This window comes from Formica exsecta, unplaced genomic scaffold, assembly GCF_003651465.1.
Source record: "Formica exsecta isolate Colony F162 unplaced genomic scaffold, ASM365146v1 scaffold1056, whole genome shotgun sequence".
NCBI classification, from domain to species: domain Eukaryota; kingdom Metazoa; phylum Arthropoda; class Insecta; order Hymenoptera; family Formicidae; genus Formica; species Formica exsecta.
The window spans coordinates 147,006-161,748 of NW_021848396.1; the positions used below are offsets into that span (position 1 = coordinate 147,006).

The following is a 14,743-nucleotide window of genomic DNA, read 5'->3' on the forward strand; positions in this document are numbered from 1 at the left end:
CTATAGCATATATAATATATATATATATATATATATATACGTTAATTCTACGTATAGATGCTAAGAATTATTAAGCTAGACTGCACAAAGGCGATAAATCTCTCGTGTATAATTCATCGGATAGTTTCTAGGACTATCGTTAAGTGTAATTAATCTCTCGGACTTACTTGGAACACTATTGACATATTGGCACATAATTGTAGCGTAAAAGAAGCTAATTACACAATCCTACACAACGGCCGAAGTACATCTCGATTTATGAAAGACTTATCGAAATCCGCGTCATCCATTCCGGAATGGACGAATATAAGTCGTCGGTGAGATACCCTACGCATTTATAACTAAAGGTCACAATGAGAGAGTCTCGTTTTCTCGACCGCACACATCGTTATTAATTACTCTAGATTACTCGTTTGTTAAGTGATAGTTTTAGGGGAATGTAAGAACGCGTTAGCCGATACGTCAGTCACGTGCTGTACGTAAAAATCGACATTAAACGACACTCTCCCTTCGTTAAACGTTACACGTACGAGAAGCTCTTCACTCACATTTAAATTCTTGCCTCTCATAGGCAATAGATAAATCTATAACGGATCTTTTGACGCATCTTGTAACGCAATACAGCACTGCAGATGATACTAAATACCTCGGAATACGACTTCTCTCGCGTGGCAATAGAATTGACAGAATTAAAGGCAACGTCCAATAAATGGAAGGGAGGTTATCATTAGATCGCATAGAAACCGGTTTCTCTATTCACGACACGGAGACTCGAAAAAATACAAAGAACTCAATAATGTTTAGACTATAGTCATAAGCCAAGCGAGAGCTCGAAACAGCAAAGCTAGTCCGTTCGCGTAAGATTACGTATAGAGAATTTAAATGAAATTGTCTCGAGACAATAGATTATCGGGATTTAAGTATCGACCAACTATGACGATGGAACAACGATGACGATTAATCAGACAGCGCAGGTACTAGTTTAAAGTCACACGCCCCCAAACGTTGCTAAGCATCATACGTATCTACACACGCGATTTACGATCACCGAACACAATCAAATCGAGGATTAAAGATCATGTGACTCGCGCTAAAATTCTTCACGATTATCCCTTTCTTTCTTCTTTGATTAAGGATATGTATCCTTGACATCCGTTTGCGGTTGTAGCTCGGTGGGGGAGATTTTGACGAGGACATAAGGACCGTTAGCTTAAGATTATTTCGCACAAAACGTACCAATAAGCTCACATCCTGATCTAAAAGACGAAACAAAAGAAATGGAGACGTAGACGAATAACATTATATTTAAATAATTCTAAGATTACCGTAAGTTATACGCTAAGCGATTAGACTCATAATACCTATTAGGGCTAGTGAGGACGCGGCGAGATAACGAGAGAATTCCAGTAGTACACACACGCGATAAAAGGAAAAGAAAACGTAACGAGAACACTACTGTCGTACCTTATGTGGAACGTGAAGAGGCGATCGGTCAACTCGAAGTTTACCAGACAATTTCGGAGTCGTCTGCTCTCTGACTCAATGCAAATCGCGGATCTATCTTAAATAACCGACGTCGGTCGGCGTCTCGACGCCGCCGCGATGCGGAGGCGTGCTCCTACAATGTCACGTGACGTTCACTGACTATCTTCTCCAAAAATACATTCAAGATTACTTCCTACGAACGCTACAGAATTTTGGCTATTAAAACCGACTCGGTCATACTTGCGCTTAACTCGAGCCACTTTGTATGTACATCCTCGCTGTTTCGTGACGATTACATACTTCGATTTTCACCGCATTCGTCATCTCGCGATCGCTACGAAACATTCGCGATTTATCATCTAAACTGAAAGGCCTGACGATATGAACCGATGATGTATCAAAAATATACTCGATGCAATTCGTCTGTGACAGCGACATTATCTCTAACTATCTAAGACATCGTCGATGTGTTGTCGAACCTTTCTGTTTCCGCGACATCGAATTTGCAATCTCTTCTGAATAATCACGATTGCGAGATGGCGTAAAATAGTGGACGGTACCGCTTATTAATTTTAGACAACCGTGTTTTAAAAACAGTCCGGAAATCCGAAGAAAGAATTAGAACGCATAATCTCATTGTCGAGATGAGATGTTGCATCTTCTGTACTGTAGCGAATTAGAGAACTGCATCACCAAACGGAACGGGGTATTAACGAACTGTTTTTCTGAAGTTTTTTACTCGATCATATTTTGCTGAGCAATCACGAGAAATAGAGATATCCCAGATAGAAATTTTCGATCGTGACAATTAACCTAAAGCTTGGCTTCATAGACTTCTACATATTATATCTTACATACTTCTATATATTATTATTGTATAATATATAGAAGTCTGTGGTTGGCTTATTCACAAATCAATGCACAAAGCGAATGCTGAAGATATTTTTTGATTACCGCGAATAATGCCAATCGGAGAATAGATGAGAAATACTTTGACCTCGTGAGCAAATATTTAGATCGACAAGAGTTACCAGAAGTTTAGAAAACACGGAGAGTGCTAAAAGCACATTTATTAAATATGGGCTACGTCCCAAAGCGTGTTATTTTAGTATATTGGATTATACGCATTTTTTTTTTTTTCTTGAGATACATTTCCTTCGATTTGCTTCTTTCACGTTTAATATTTTAATATATAATATACATATATATGTATGAAGAAAGTTGTATGATTAACACCGATGTTAGCTTTGCGCGACAGTTAACGATGTAGATTCTCGTATAGATCTTATCGAGCCGTCAGTACCTTTGGATTCTTCAGATTTAATTCATTTTGATCGATAATTTCGCGAGCACATTTTGTCCGCACGAGAAATAGACGAGTTTTACGTGCATCGCTTCGCGACATAATTCTGAACGATGAACAATGAACCACAATCAATAGAGACGGCGATTTAAGCGGATTGCTACGCGCGGATTATATAAGCTTGATTGATAAACTTTCCCCTATAGGGGAAAGGCGTAAAGTCAACTAGAAAACAATTATAAAAAATGACGTGCACGTCGCCAAAAAAAAAAAAAAAATAAAATAAAATGTAAAACTTACATGTATGCACTATTAATGTTAAGGGTAATATACTTAAGTATAAAAATGTTGCATACTAGACTACTTCGTTACTCCGCGAATTCCATCTACTAGCGGCAAGTGCTAATAAAACAATCTTGAGTGCGAAAATAGCTCCTGATCCACGTCTCGTCTAAAAATATGCACTCGCATTTTTAAGTCACGCAAACAAAAATATCTCTACGATATATCCCAGCTGGATGATCATTATCGAAATATCTCACTGATCAAAATCGAAAGAATTTCAGACTTTAAAACAAATAGTTATTGATATGGTAAATTTTGATTTTGAAAAGTTATTTATTCGAGATATCTAAAAGCGAAGCGCAATTTCATATCATAGATTTGACGAAGCACTTGTGGCAAGTGTATCGGGAGGAAACGCGAGTAATCTAATTTTAAGCGTAATTCTTAGCTCTTCGGACGAATCATATTATGTGGCATTATAGTAGTAATGATAAGCTCGTAATTAAGTTATTACTTTATCTACTTATACCGCTCGGTACTACTTACCGCGCGTAACTATTTGTCACTCGATACCACATCCAACGAACAATAATAATTAATCGATAAATTTCAGACAAGAATCTTATATCTTAAGAGATTCTCTTATCTCTCTATCTTTATTCCGAAATATTGTGAAATGTTCCATGTTTACGTGTCAGACTTCAGATAAAAAACTCTAAAAATGACTCGATACTCTGATTGTCTCTTTGTCTAGGGATAAAAATTAAATATTGATACTTACTGGATAAAACGACCATGATTACTCGTGCGTGTCCCGTAGGGAGTATATTATGATGTAAAACGTACGTGTATATATAATATATCAACATACATAAGAATCTTTATGACGAATGCGTAATCATCCGTTAGGCCGATGCTTGTAACTCGATGGACTATTGATGTTATTATACCGATTTTCCTCGGTTTATAACAGCATTAAACAAAATTATTATTTTTAGATGCAAAAATGTTATGTCAGAGAAATCTTAGATTGAGAGAGCGAATGCGTATATTTTTTGTATTAAAAATGAAAAATTTGTAATTTGCCCGAAATAATCGAAATCATATATGGTCCGTTGACTAAATTGCGCGAAATTCCATCTTGATATGGCTTATACTTACTTTATATCTGACTTTATTTAATTTTGTATTTATGCAGCGCATAGATATAGGCCCGATACCATTTTTTGGCTAAGAGAGAAACAATAAAGTGGAATCCGATATACATTAGTGTGTGAATCTTTTTCAATTTAAATTATTATACCAATCCTTCCAAAATAGCCACTATATCGTCGAAGTTTAACGCAGATAAAATTAGAAGAGGTATTAAGTTCTGGCTGAGAAGGTCGCAAATGATTCAAATGCACAATGTCCTTGGAAATTCTTATTTAATTACTAGCTGCTCCCAGATGTATAATTTAATGATCAGCATACACCGAACGCAGCAAAGATCTCATTCGAAGTAACACAGTCGCGGAAGCTACATGTAAAAAGGTATTTCTTTTCTTATACTATACATATCTTGCTAATGTGCGTCACGTATGTTTAAAATAGTAATAGGGCAAGTGTCATTGAGGAAAATTGAGTTATATATAAATAAGGAAAATATGTTAGGTGTGAGAGACATGTCTGAGAAAAACGATGAATTACACATATTTTCGTAAAAATTATTTGAAAGCGTATATATAACATATCGCTATTCTATCTTTAAATATATGAATGCTATACATGTGTGTTTTTTGCAATAATCGTAGCGTAATATAACGAAAAGCAAAACGACGTGCTTTTCATTAAGATGATCACGGTATTTGCATGTCGGGATGTTGTTGTAGCTTCTCAACATCCTGCAAAGTAGATATACCCTGTTCCTATAAAACATACAATTTAAAACAAGATATGTTAGTGGATAAGTATAAAATTAAACCAAGAGAAATTTTAAAGGTATGACATATTTAAATATTAAAATACAATTAGATATTTATCTTTCTCGAACTCTTCAAAATAGAATGTAATATTGAAAAAAACAGTATTATTATAAAATTCTAAAATAAAATTAAATAAATTATTTCAAAGTATTTAAATTAGAAATTAAATTGAAAGCTGATGTCTCACATTATATTTTTTCCATTTGTCGTAGTTGCGCCGCATATAGCCTACCATCTCCGGCATGTCAATAAACACTGTAAAGTAAATATAGGAAAATAAACATTTCAATATCTTTTTTAATGAAATCTGCAAAAATAATGAGGAGAAACAAACCATCCCAAGCCTCGATCATATCGTTGATAATATAATCGACGAAACCAATTTGCGATTTTGGTATTGAACACGTCATTCTATCGAACATCGGCATTACGACTGGCATCTTTAATTTTTTCTCTTCATCGGTCTAAAAATTATCGGTAGTTTATCATAAACGCGCGTGCAAATAGTAAACCATTTTCTTTAAAATAAATAATATTTCTTTTTATTATTAGTGTACCTGGCTAAAATATTCCTCGGCGATTCGTCTCGCCCATTCAACGCAACACTTTAACGGTCGCGTTGGATTAGATACGTCCGCGCATTTGATCATCATTCTTTTAACCAATATTACGTTATCTGGTTGCAATACTACGGACATATCTAGAGAATCTGAATAAGTCTGCAAAAGAATTTTTTAAATTTATTGCCACGTTGTAATTAATTAAATTTTTTTCTTGTGTATCTTGAGTTATCTACACAACATTATCTACATAACATTAATTAAGAAGATAATAGAAAGTAAAATAGACATAGTAATGTATTATAAATCTCAGTTTGATGAAAATTTGTAATAATATATAACAAAATAATATATATATGTATATATATAAGATGGAGATATTGGATAATTTTAATACAAAAATAAAAATATATACCTCCTGTTCGTCGTTGATTCTCGTACTGCAGAAATTCATGAACTTCGCCAGATGCTCGAAATGCTTCGTCATTTCGGTTGCCAGAATCATGTCAATGACATTTTGTCGCAATTGTTTGTATGCGTCTTGATCCAAATTCTAAATCAGGTATTTAATTCAGTATTACATCTTCGGATTATTTTACATATTCACTTTCAAATTTACGATACAAGATGTACTGAGAAACTTACCTTAAAAATATTTACATTATCGTCAGATAATGACAGTTTAAATGTTAAGGCTGCGTGATGTGACTCGAGAACTGACAGATCATTGTAGAGTATTGCCAAGCGATTATTGGCGTTGCAAAGGAATTGACTGAAAGAAAATTTAACTTCTGGATCTGATCAATATATTTAATATTAAGATTGAACATTTTTGACTAGTGATAGACGCTATTTAAATTTCTGCTAAAAAACTTTGCCAAAAAATTTAAGAAACTATAACTACAAACAATTTTCAATAACTTTCAAATGTGTTACATAGATTTAAAATATGAAAATAAACGGAATATAAATATATTTAATTATATAAAATTGAAAACTTTAATATTTTTTTATACTAACATATTTTGTTTTATCGAAAGTGGATTACCTGGATCGTCCAGGATGATCAATATCGTGCGCAGCCGCGGCGATTAAAGCAGCAACTTCGTCTAAAGGCTCCAAAATTTCCTTAAGTCTCTCCGATTGCATAAATCTCGCAGTTGCTTGCAAAACGTCGGCCGCATGCGTTGAATTATGATAGCTATTGTCCGAGTTATAATTGTGCTCGATAATGGCTAGCCAGTTTTGCAGAGTTTTCTCATCGCAATTTAATTTCGCGGGCACTTGATACAAATTCATGATTGTCAATCCCAAAAAAACAAGCGGCCTGTTGTAACATTTAACGAGATCATGGCACAATCAATTCAAGCAGTATACATATACGCAAAACAATGACATATATACAAAAAAAAAAACTCAAAAAAGTTTTAAGAAACCGTTTGTCAAACAGATATTATAATAGTGAAATATTTCTAAAGAGAATGAAATATATCTCAGATCAAATATCTCGTGGAAAGTAATGATGTCTGATACAAATTAATAATTATAAAACTTACAATATATCGTGAAAAAATATATATTAATAGTTCACCTCTTCTCTGTCAGCATTTCAAGTTTAAATATCTCAAAATTCCAGTCGAGACTCTTATCAAGTATCTCTGCAATTTCTTGCGGCCCCCGGAAATTCTTCATCTGTACACGCGAATTGGCTGGACTCGGGATAACTTTGACAGTGGATAATTTCGCGGAATCTGTCGATGATCTTCTGGACTCCCATGCTGCGCGCGGAGACTGTTAATTAAACATCAAATTGGAACTTTCGACAAATTGGGAAAAGTAAAAGAAGAATCTTGCATGTGTAAATGCGCAATTTACATATATCATAATAAGGTTTACCATATAAAATAGAAAGCAGTAAAATTCTTACAGCAAGTAACGCGCCAACGAGATCCGTCACGACTGGATCACTGTACGTCGCTCTATCCTCTTTAAGATGCGGCACGTAAAGTTCCGTCGTCTTTAAGATATTGATCGCCTGAAAAACGTAGATGGCTTATAACAGGGCACAACATACATTAAATTGGATAAACATAATTATAGGGAGACACTGCAATTAATTACGTACTTTATCGATCTGCGCCGCTGTTTCCGAGTTAGTATCAGCAGCTGCATTTGAAAGTAGCGTAATGACTTTAGTGATAGGAGCTTCTAGTTGCAAAGTATGCAATTTTTGCAAACTAGATCGCCTGCGGCCTATGACAGAAGAACGATCTTTTATATTAAAGTCTGTTAATTTAGAATTATAAAAAATTATCACATAAAATAATTTCTAAATCATTTTAAAAATGATCAAGATTATGTGGATTAAAATGTAATTTTATAGAAATATCAAAATAATTATGTGATATATTAATGGAATGCTTGATCCAATAGATCAATAATGCAGATTAATATTAAAACAATAGATATATAAAGCTTTCCTATTATCTGATACCTATAATAGATGTTTCAGTTTAACACTATTAAATTTCTTGACATGTTTATGACGATGATATAACATGGATATCAGGCACACAATAACTTTTTAACATAAAAATAACTATGAATTGCTGATAACCTAATTTGCATCTTTATGTATTATTTATATTAAACAATATTATATTATATTGGTAAATTAAAGTAATAATTATTCGTATCAATTAAATGATTGATTCATCTAATTATTGTTGATACAATTGATTAATATAAAAGATATTATTTAATAATTTGTAAAAGTATTTTACCTTCACTTATACTAGATCTGACATCCGAGGGTTTTCGCGTATTTAATACGCTTGGTCTGAACGGAGTATGCGATGGGCCACCAACAGGGCTTATCGGCGCTGAGTTGTCTGATAGATACGTAGTGTCGTATACGTATATGTAATGAGTCGGTTTTCTATAGATAGATATAATAATTGATGAAATAAGTAATAGAATCGTTGATATATATAAACTGAGAGAATAAAAGGGGAGGATTTTAATAATAATAGTATTTTATATAATAAGTAGTATATTTTATATATTAATAATTAAAAATGTTAAAAATTTGAACTATGAATATTTGAATTTTGAATTATGAATAATTTTTATCAAAATTTATAAATTAATACTAAACAATAATATTTTATTAATGAAAAAGATATATATAGTGTTTGGATTAGTACAATAACGTACTTTAACGTAGTACAAAACGGAATTATCCTGCAATTAATCGTAATCATTTGATTGTTTTTTCTCCTGCAATTCATATTTCCTTCGAATTCCCGGCCTTTACTCAATTGCTGCTTTATAAGAGGAAAATTTTCGTAATAGATTATCTCCGAGAGATTTCTCCCCATCATTTCCTCTGTTTTATATCCTAACAATTTTTCGCTGATTTTATTTTGAAACTAAAAATATATATAACGTGAAATTATAATCGATATACATATGTATATTCATATTTACAGAAATATGAATCTCATATAAATATAATGCATGCAATAAAATATATATAATTTTCTTATTTTAATCAAAAATATTGCAAATTAAGGAAAATTGATAAATTATAGAACGTTACAAGTTTCAATTTATTACTGATGATACCTGTATAATAATAATACCTGTATAATGTTTTTATCATTAGTCACATGCACCATATCGCGACACCTATCAAGTGCCAAATACAATGCATGCGCTGCTGAGAGTTGTGTTCTCGGCAATAATGAGCTAGTATATATCCCTACTAATTCGTTTATTATTATACCTTCATGTGAACATTCCAACAATGCCTAAAATAAACATAAAAATAAATTTAAAATCTCTCAACAAATTTGTCTAAAAAATTCTTACGATATTTTTCTTGTATTTGTTTAAATGCTTACTCTACTAAAGCCTTTTTCTAACAAGTTTAGTGCCACAATATCGTCTTTTTCATCGAGCATGAAATATCTATAAGTGACACGCAAGATTAAATAAATAAAAATATGATTTAAATAATACAAAAGATTATTGGCGAAACTTACGATTTCTTCACAAGCGCTATTATGGTAGAATTGTGGTAAACTGGACTTGATATGATTGCTCTGAAATTAATATATTTACGAAATAAAATAATTCGCAAGAAATATCTAAATTAATCATTGTGAAAAATAATAAAATTTGTTTTAATTAAATAAAGTCATTTTATGCGCAAATAAGACAACGTGATATTTGTAATTTAAACATTATTTGGACAATTCGATATATTATGACACACTTCCCCTACATACAAATAATTTTATTCAAAGTTAATATTTTACTTCTATTTTTACATAATCTCTTTTCATATATATTTTTTACGCATATATTCCTATTATATTATATTTAAATAATCTATCATACACACACCTACAAATAGCATCGCCTTCGTCCGCATGATGTCCTCTACGATCAATAATCACTAATTCGTGAGCACGATTTTGAAAAAGTTCTACCGCTTTCTCCAAATTTTTTGCCACCGACACGCTCCAACCCAATCTTCTTGCAGCAGTAGCGAGTATATCCATTTGTTGATCATCTTTTCTAAATACTAATAGTACCTACACAATAAAGAAATCATACAATTTGATGGAAGATTGAAGGAGAAAATGCAATTCTCAAACATCGGTGAAAGATGCTATAAAGCCGAATCTTTTATTACAATTCTGTCACAAAAATGAAATATCGCGATACTTACTTTCACGATACTGGGAATAGAGGCTGTCAATAAATAATTACAGAAATCTTGAGGCCCCTTCTGTAAACACAGAATAATTTGCAAAGCTTAGTAATAAATATATAATGTAATGTAATGGATGTAATGGATACACATTTGTGGAGGAAATAACCGACCTTTTTGCCATAATTTACATGTGTGTATATTTGCCATGACTAATGCTTTTATTTAACTAAAAAATCTAATCAAAGACTTAATATTAATGCATCGATATCACCGGATACATACTAGTTCCTCTTTATCCAGATATGTCGATTCAAGTTCTTTGCAAAATTTCGCTCGACGACGCGCACGTGGAGATTTCTCCACATTTTTAGCATTTTCATAAAATCGAATTTTATCTTGATCTTTCATTTGCAGTAAATTAATAGATTGTGAGATCGTATTATTATAACCTACATAAATTAAACATGTGACGATAAAACCAAACAGAGATTAACTTGATTGTATACACACTTCAAAATGATAAAGACCAATTTTGAACTCTGTTTAGTAAACTACTGGTACATTACTGCAATTTTAACTGCCTTTATGAGAATATATATTTCTTATTGCACATTGACCATACGTTATACAGAATATTTCGTACAATTTATGAGAAAAGAATTAATTTATTCTACCATAATATCTTTAATCTATTATATTTCAAAAGAAATATGAATATTGTATAAAGAGAAGTTAAAAAAAATTATATATATAGTACTAAATTCGTACCCTACTATATGTTACTAGTTGCGGAGTTAATTCAGCCAGTTGCATTCTATTTTTAGCGCACCATTTCTTTCGTACATGCCAGCACATGATATTAAAAATCCCGCTATACCACGTTTGCGATTCCTTTTTGTCAATGTTATTATCCTCGATCTCACCGCAGACGAAAAGCACCGGTAGAGTCGGTTGTCTGTTCATTTTTTTAGTGCCTTATTAGCGCGAGAGCAATAAAATTAAAATAGCAACTGCATAAATAACGATAGATCATGCTGCATGCTGCATGAATAACGATACATCGGCAGCTCGAAGTTTATCAATTATTTCATAAGACATTTATGTCCCCGGCATAATAAATAAATTAATGCTTTATTTTCAGCATGCATTTTTCGCAATTTTTCTAAAGCGATTTACAATAAATGTCTCACACACATTTTACACGAATCCTTAATTGTATCAAACTACTGCGAGAATCGTATTACGTTATGTTTGAAGGGACAATCATTCTGATACTGATCATCGATCGAGAGATAACGCTCGATATACCAGTAGCAAAAGTCTATCTACGATAAGGCGTCTGTGTGCTGGCGCACTAGAGTTCCTACAATGATAGCAAAGATGTCGGATAAGATTGCTTTTTAAGAAAAAAGCGTTTATAAATAAGCAATATCGTAATTTTTATCCTATGCTTTGAATCACATGACATTACACGTGTTTTCTCGTTCAATCTATTATTTTCTAAAAAATTTTATTAATACATTTTTCTTTAATGGCATAAAAAGTGATATTTATAATTTAAATTTAAATGCAAAAAATTATTCAATATTGTTTAATTTTTTTATAAATTTATATTGGACTTTACATATACAATATACACATGAATATTATAATTTTTTAATTTAATAAATTTCGTCACGTTAAAAAATAACTTGACAATTTACGAACATAGATGTCATATAAGTTATTATAGGTGATTGCCTCTGGATATTATCGCGATTCACTACATAACACATGAAATTAGGTAAAAGAATTTTACGATCTGTCTGTATAAACTGCGTGTCTATTCTAGACAGTTTAAAGCATCAAGTTCTATTAAACTCTCTTTTTCGTGTTTCGAGCAGACTATTGCTAATTCAAAAACAGTAGATGTTAGGACGAAGAACATACGAGACTTATATCCGTTTTTTTAATTGCTGGTCGAAGATAAACTAAGGGTAGAAAAGTTCGTTCGTGTTTAGGTAGAAAAAGTTCTGCAACCGAAAAAAATGTCTTGTGATAAAACTGTTAGTCGTAGTCATGTTATCGATTTGTCGCAAGTCGCTTCAAGGTATTAATCACTGTTTTCTGTGGAAGTAAATGTAACAGTAAATAAGTGACCAGTAAATGTAATAATAAATAGATGACAGTTATACTTTATTTATCTTATTAAATTAATATCTGTAAGAAACCAGGAAAAACGATAGAAATATCGATTTCTGATCCGAGAAAATAATAAGCAAAGAATTTATATCACATAGAAGCGGTGCGAAAAAATTCGCGGAGAGTCCTGTCAACGGGTTGTTTCGCAAATTACTCGTTTAGCATTTAACTTAGTAAAACATGGTCGCTTTTGAACCTATAGCATCAAACTTCTCTCAACTTTCCCGAAACATCAAATCTATCTCTCCCTGACAATTCAATCAGAATAATTGTCGTTCGTCAACTCTGATTGCGTTTCACTCTGTCTGAACTCGACTATAACGAGTACATAAGCCCCGAGCACACTTAAGAAACAACGATTAACACGAAGGGGAGCGATAGTAAAGTGAAGAAAATTTATTGCAAAGCGGCTTTACACTTTGAAGACACGCAACATGCAAGTCACATCGTTTGCCATTGATTTCTTTTTGCTTTACCGTTTTCCCGACACGTGTGACGCGAAACCGGTTAGCACCTTCTCTTACCTGGCACTTTCCGGACAGCCCGAAATAATGACAATCGCAAATGCATCCGCATACCTCAATCGCGAGAATCTCGTCGGTTTTGACAGCCGTTTTCCATTTGACTGTCTCGGATCTGTCTAGAGATATAAGTATCTATAGACAGTCTATAGACACCTGTCTATAGACGGGGCTCACGAGCGGCTAGATCTTGACTCGTCGAGGAAAATCAACCGAATGAGAGAAATTGTGCTTACCGCGATTGCGCGTCGCGAATCAATTATTCAACCGGCGCTTATACTCGCGACTTCGAGAAGCGCGCCCAGTGATTTTCATATTTAATCAGACCGTGGAACGGAGGACTATCGAGTCGATCGAGCATCCCCTTTCATCATCCCCGTGAGAAACTTTGCGGTAAACGCCGCGCAAATTATTGAAAGGGTTTGGTCTCTCGACGAAAGGCCGCGTCAGCGATAACGCAGAAAACGCAATGTATATTTAGAATCGATGCTCGTGTAGTTTTTGTCGTATAAATCGCGGGGAGGAGGGATTTGATTGCGGGTTTTATAACAAAGTCCTGTGAGAACGGAGAGGGCTGACGGCGAGGGCCACCCTACACTACATTATTCTTCGCTTTTTTTTTCCTTGTCTTTTCTTTTTTTGTTACGTTCCCTTAATCGAATATTCTCCGTAAAGGAAATTTGCATGCTTCCCTTTTCGATCTATTTATGCGCGCACTTCCGTATGGCTTTTCTTCTTTTTGCTACAATATTTCATAGAATTTTTTTCAACCTTTTTTTACAAATTTTAATAATACTTTATAAAAATTGAACAAATGCGATACATGACGATACATTATAAACAAACAGTATAAAATTAAAGCATGCAGAACAATAAGCTTAGAAATAAAAAAGAGAATTCCGATGAAATAGCGATTTATTTGCAGATTAAAAATAGCAAGTTTAAATCATCACTTAGAGAGAATATTTAGATAAATGTTTGTAACAGAGATTATTATATGATGATACTTTTTTTATGCTTATTATTTTCAATAACTTTAATTGGTTTAATTGTAAATATTAAATTGTTTATATTTATACATAACTTTTTAAATATAATAAAAATAATTATATAACACAAATATCTATTAAATGTTTAATTATAAAACTCTATATTTTATAACAATCTTAATATAATGATTTTATACTACAAATATTTATTTTCGTATATCTAATTTTTAAAATATTATACAAGCAACGCGCGATAAAACAAAGAAAAATACATAATATTGCGAGAAAATTTGTATTAAGTACCTGTGCACTTCACATTTTTGCAGTGTAATTATGTGTTTTAAAAATATCAACGGTATTACTTTAAAAGTTAAAAAAGAAAAACCGGCAACCATCGATGCGATACTATAAAAACCAATCTGTTTCTTATCCGCATTCAAAAACATACAAAATAGCAATGCCTATGCGATTCTTATCTTTGATTATAAATTTGAAGGAGTCTAGATAGCAGGCTTGATTAATAGAAACGTGATAACGCATACATCTACGTCACGCACCACGTCACGTATCGTTAATATACATTGTCTTTAATCACTTTTCATGCTTGCTAATAGATAAAATAAAAGTTTGCTTTCGCGAAAAGTCTAACAAAATATTATCTTATCTTTTGTTCTATCGAAAAAAAAAAAACTATAGAAAATATTCACTGAAATATATTATATTAATATAAAA

General features: G+C 32.5%; 2 protein-coding genes across 7 annotated transcripts in view; both read right to left on the reverse strand.

Annotated features, from left to right (window-relative positions):
• The window catches only part of LOC115233957 (protein lethal(2)essential for life-like), a 9,098-nt gene extending 6,722 nt beyond the window's left edge, over nucleotides 1–2,376 (reverse strand). The window contains 1 exon segment of the mRNA XM_029804621.1: nucleotides 23–2,376. The gene's annotated coding sequence lies outside the window, so the exon portion shown is untranslated.
• A 236-nt stretch (nucleotides 2,377–2,612) lies between these two features.
• The window catches only part of LOC115233892 (high affinity cAMP-specific and IBMX-insensitive 3',5'-cyclic phosphodiesterase 8), an 18,681-nt gene continuing 6,550 nt past the window's right edge, over nucleotides 2,613–14,743 (reverse strand). For 2 of the 6 annotated variants that reach the window (XM_029804528.1, XM_029804541.1), the window contains 17 exons: nucleotides 10,336–10,395; nucleotides 10,008–10,198; nucleotides 9,644–9,703; nucleotides 9,503–9,569; nucleotides 9,242–9,409; nucleotides 8,814–9,028; nucleotides 8,381–8,535; nucleotides 7,723–7,850; nucleotides 7,525–7,632; nucleotides 7,189–7,388; nucleotides 6,646–6,924; nucleotides 6,243–6,369; nucleotides 6,013–6,150; nucleotides 5,595–5,756; nucleotides 5,372–5,501; nucleotides 5,225–5,292; nucleotides 2,613–4,980 (listed from right to left, as the gene is read on the reverse strand). In XM_029804528.1, coding sequence (XP_029660388.1) covers nucleotides 4,912–4,980; nucleotides 5,225–5,292; nucleotides 5,372–5,501; nucleotides 5,595–5,756; nucleotides 6,013–6,150; nucleotides 6,243–6,369; nucleotides 6,646–6,924; nucleotides 7,189–7,388; nucleotides 7,525–7,632; nucleotides 7,723–7,850; nucleotides 8,381–8,535; nucleotides 8,814–9,028; nucleotides 9,242–9,409; nucleotides 9,503–9,569; nucleotides 9,644–9,703; nucleotides 10,008–10,198; nucleotides 10,336–10,395 — 2,325 coding nt within the window. In that variant the 3' untranslated portion in view covers nucleotides 2,613–4,911. Of the gene's footprint in view, nucleotides 4,981–5,224; nucleotides 5,293–5,371; nucleotides 5,502–5,594; nucleotides 5,757–6,012; nucleotides 6,151–6,242; nucleotides 6,370–6,645; nucleotides 6,925–7,188; nucleotides 7,389–7,524; nucleotides 7,633–7,722; nucleotides 7,851–8,380; nucleotides 8,536–8,813; nucleotides 9,029–9,241; nucleotides 9,410–9,502; nucleotides 9,570–9,643; nucleotides 9,704–10,007; nucleotides 10,199–10,335; nucleotides 10,396–11,088; nucleotides 12,318–13,025; nucleotides 14,102–14,743 lie in introns of those variants that run through there. The other 4 variants (XM_029804558.1, XM_029804549.1, XM_029804567.1 and 1 more) reach the window with 4 other exon arrangements.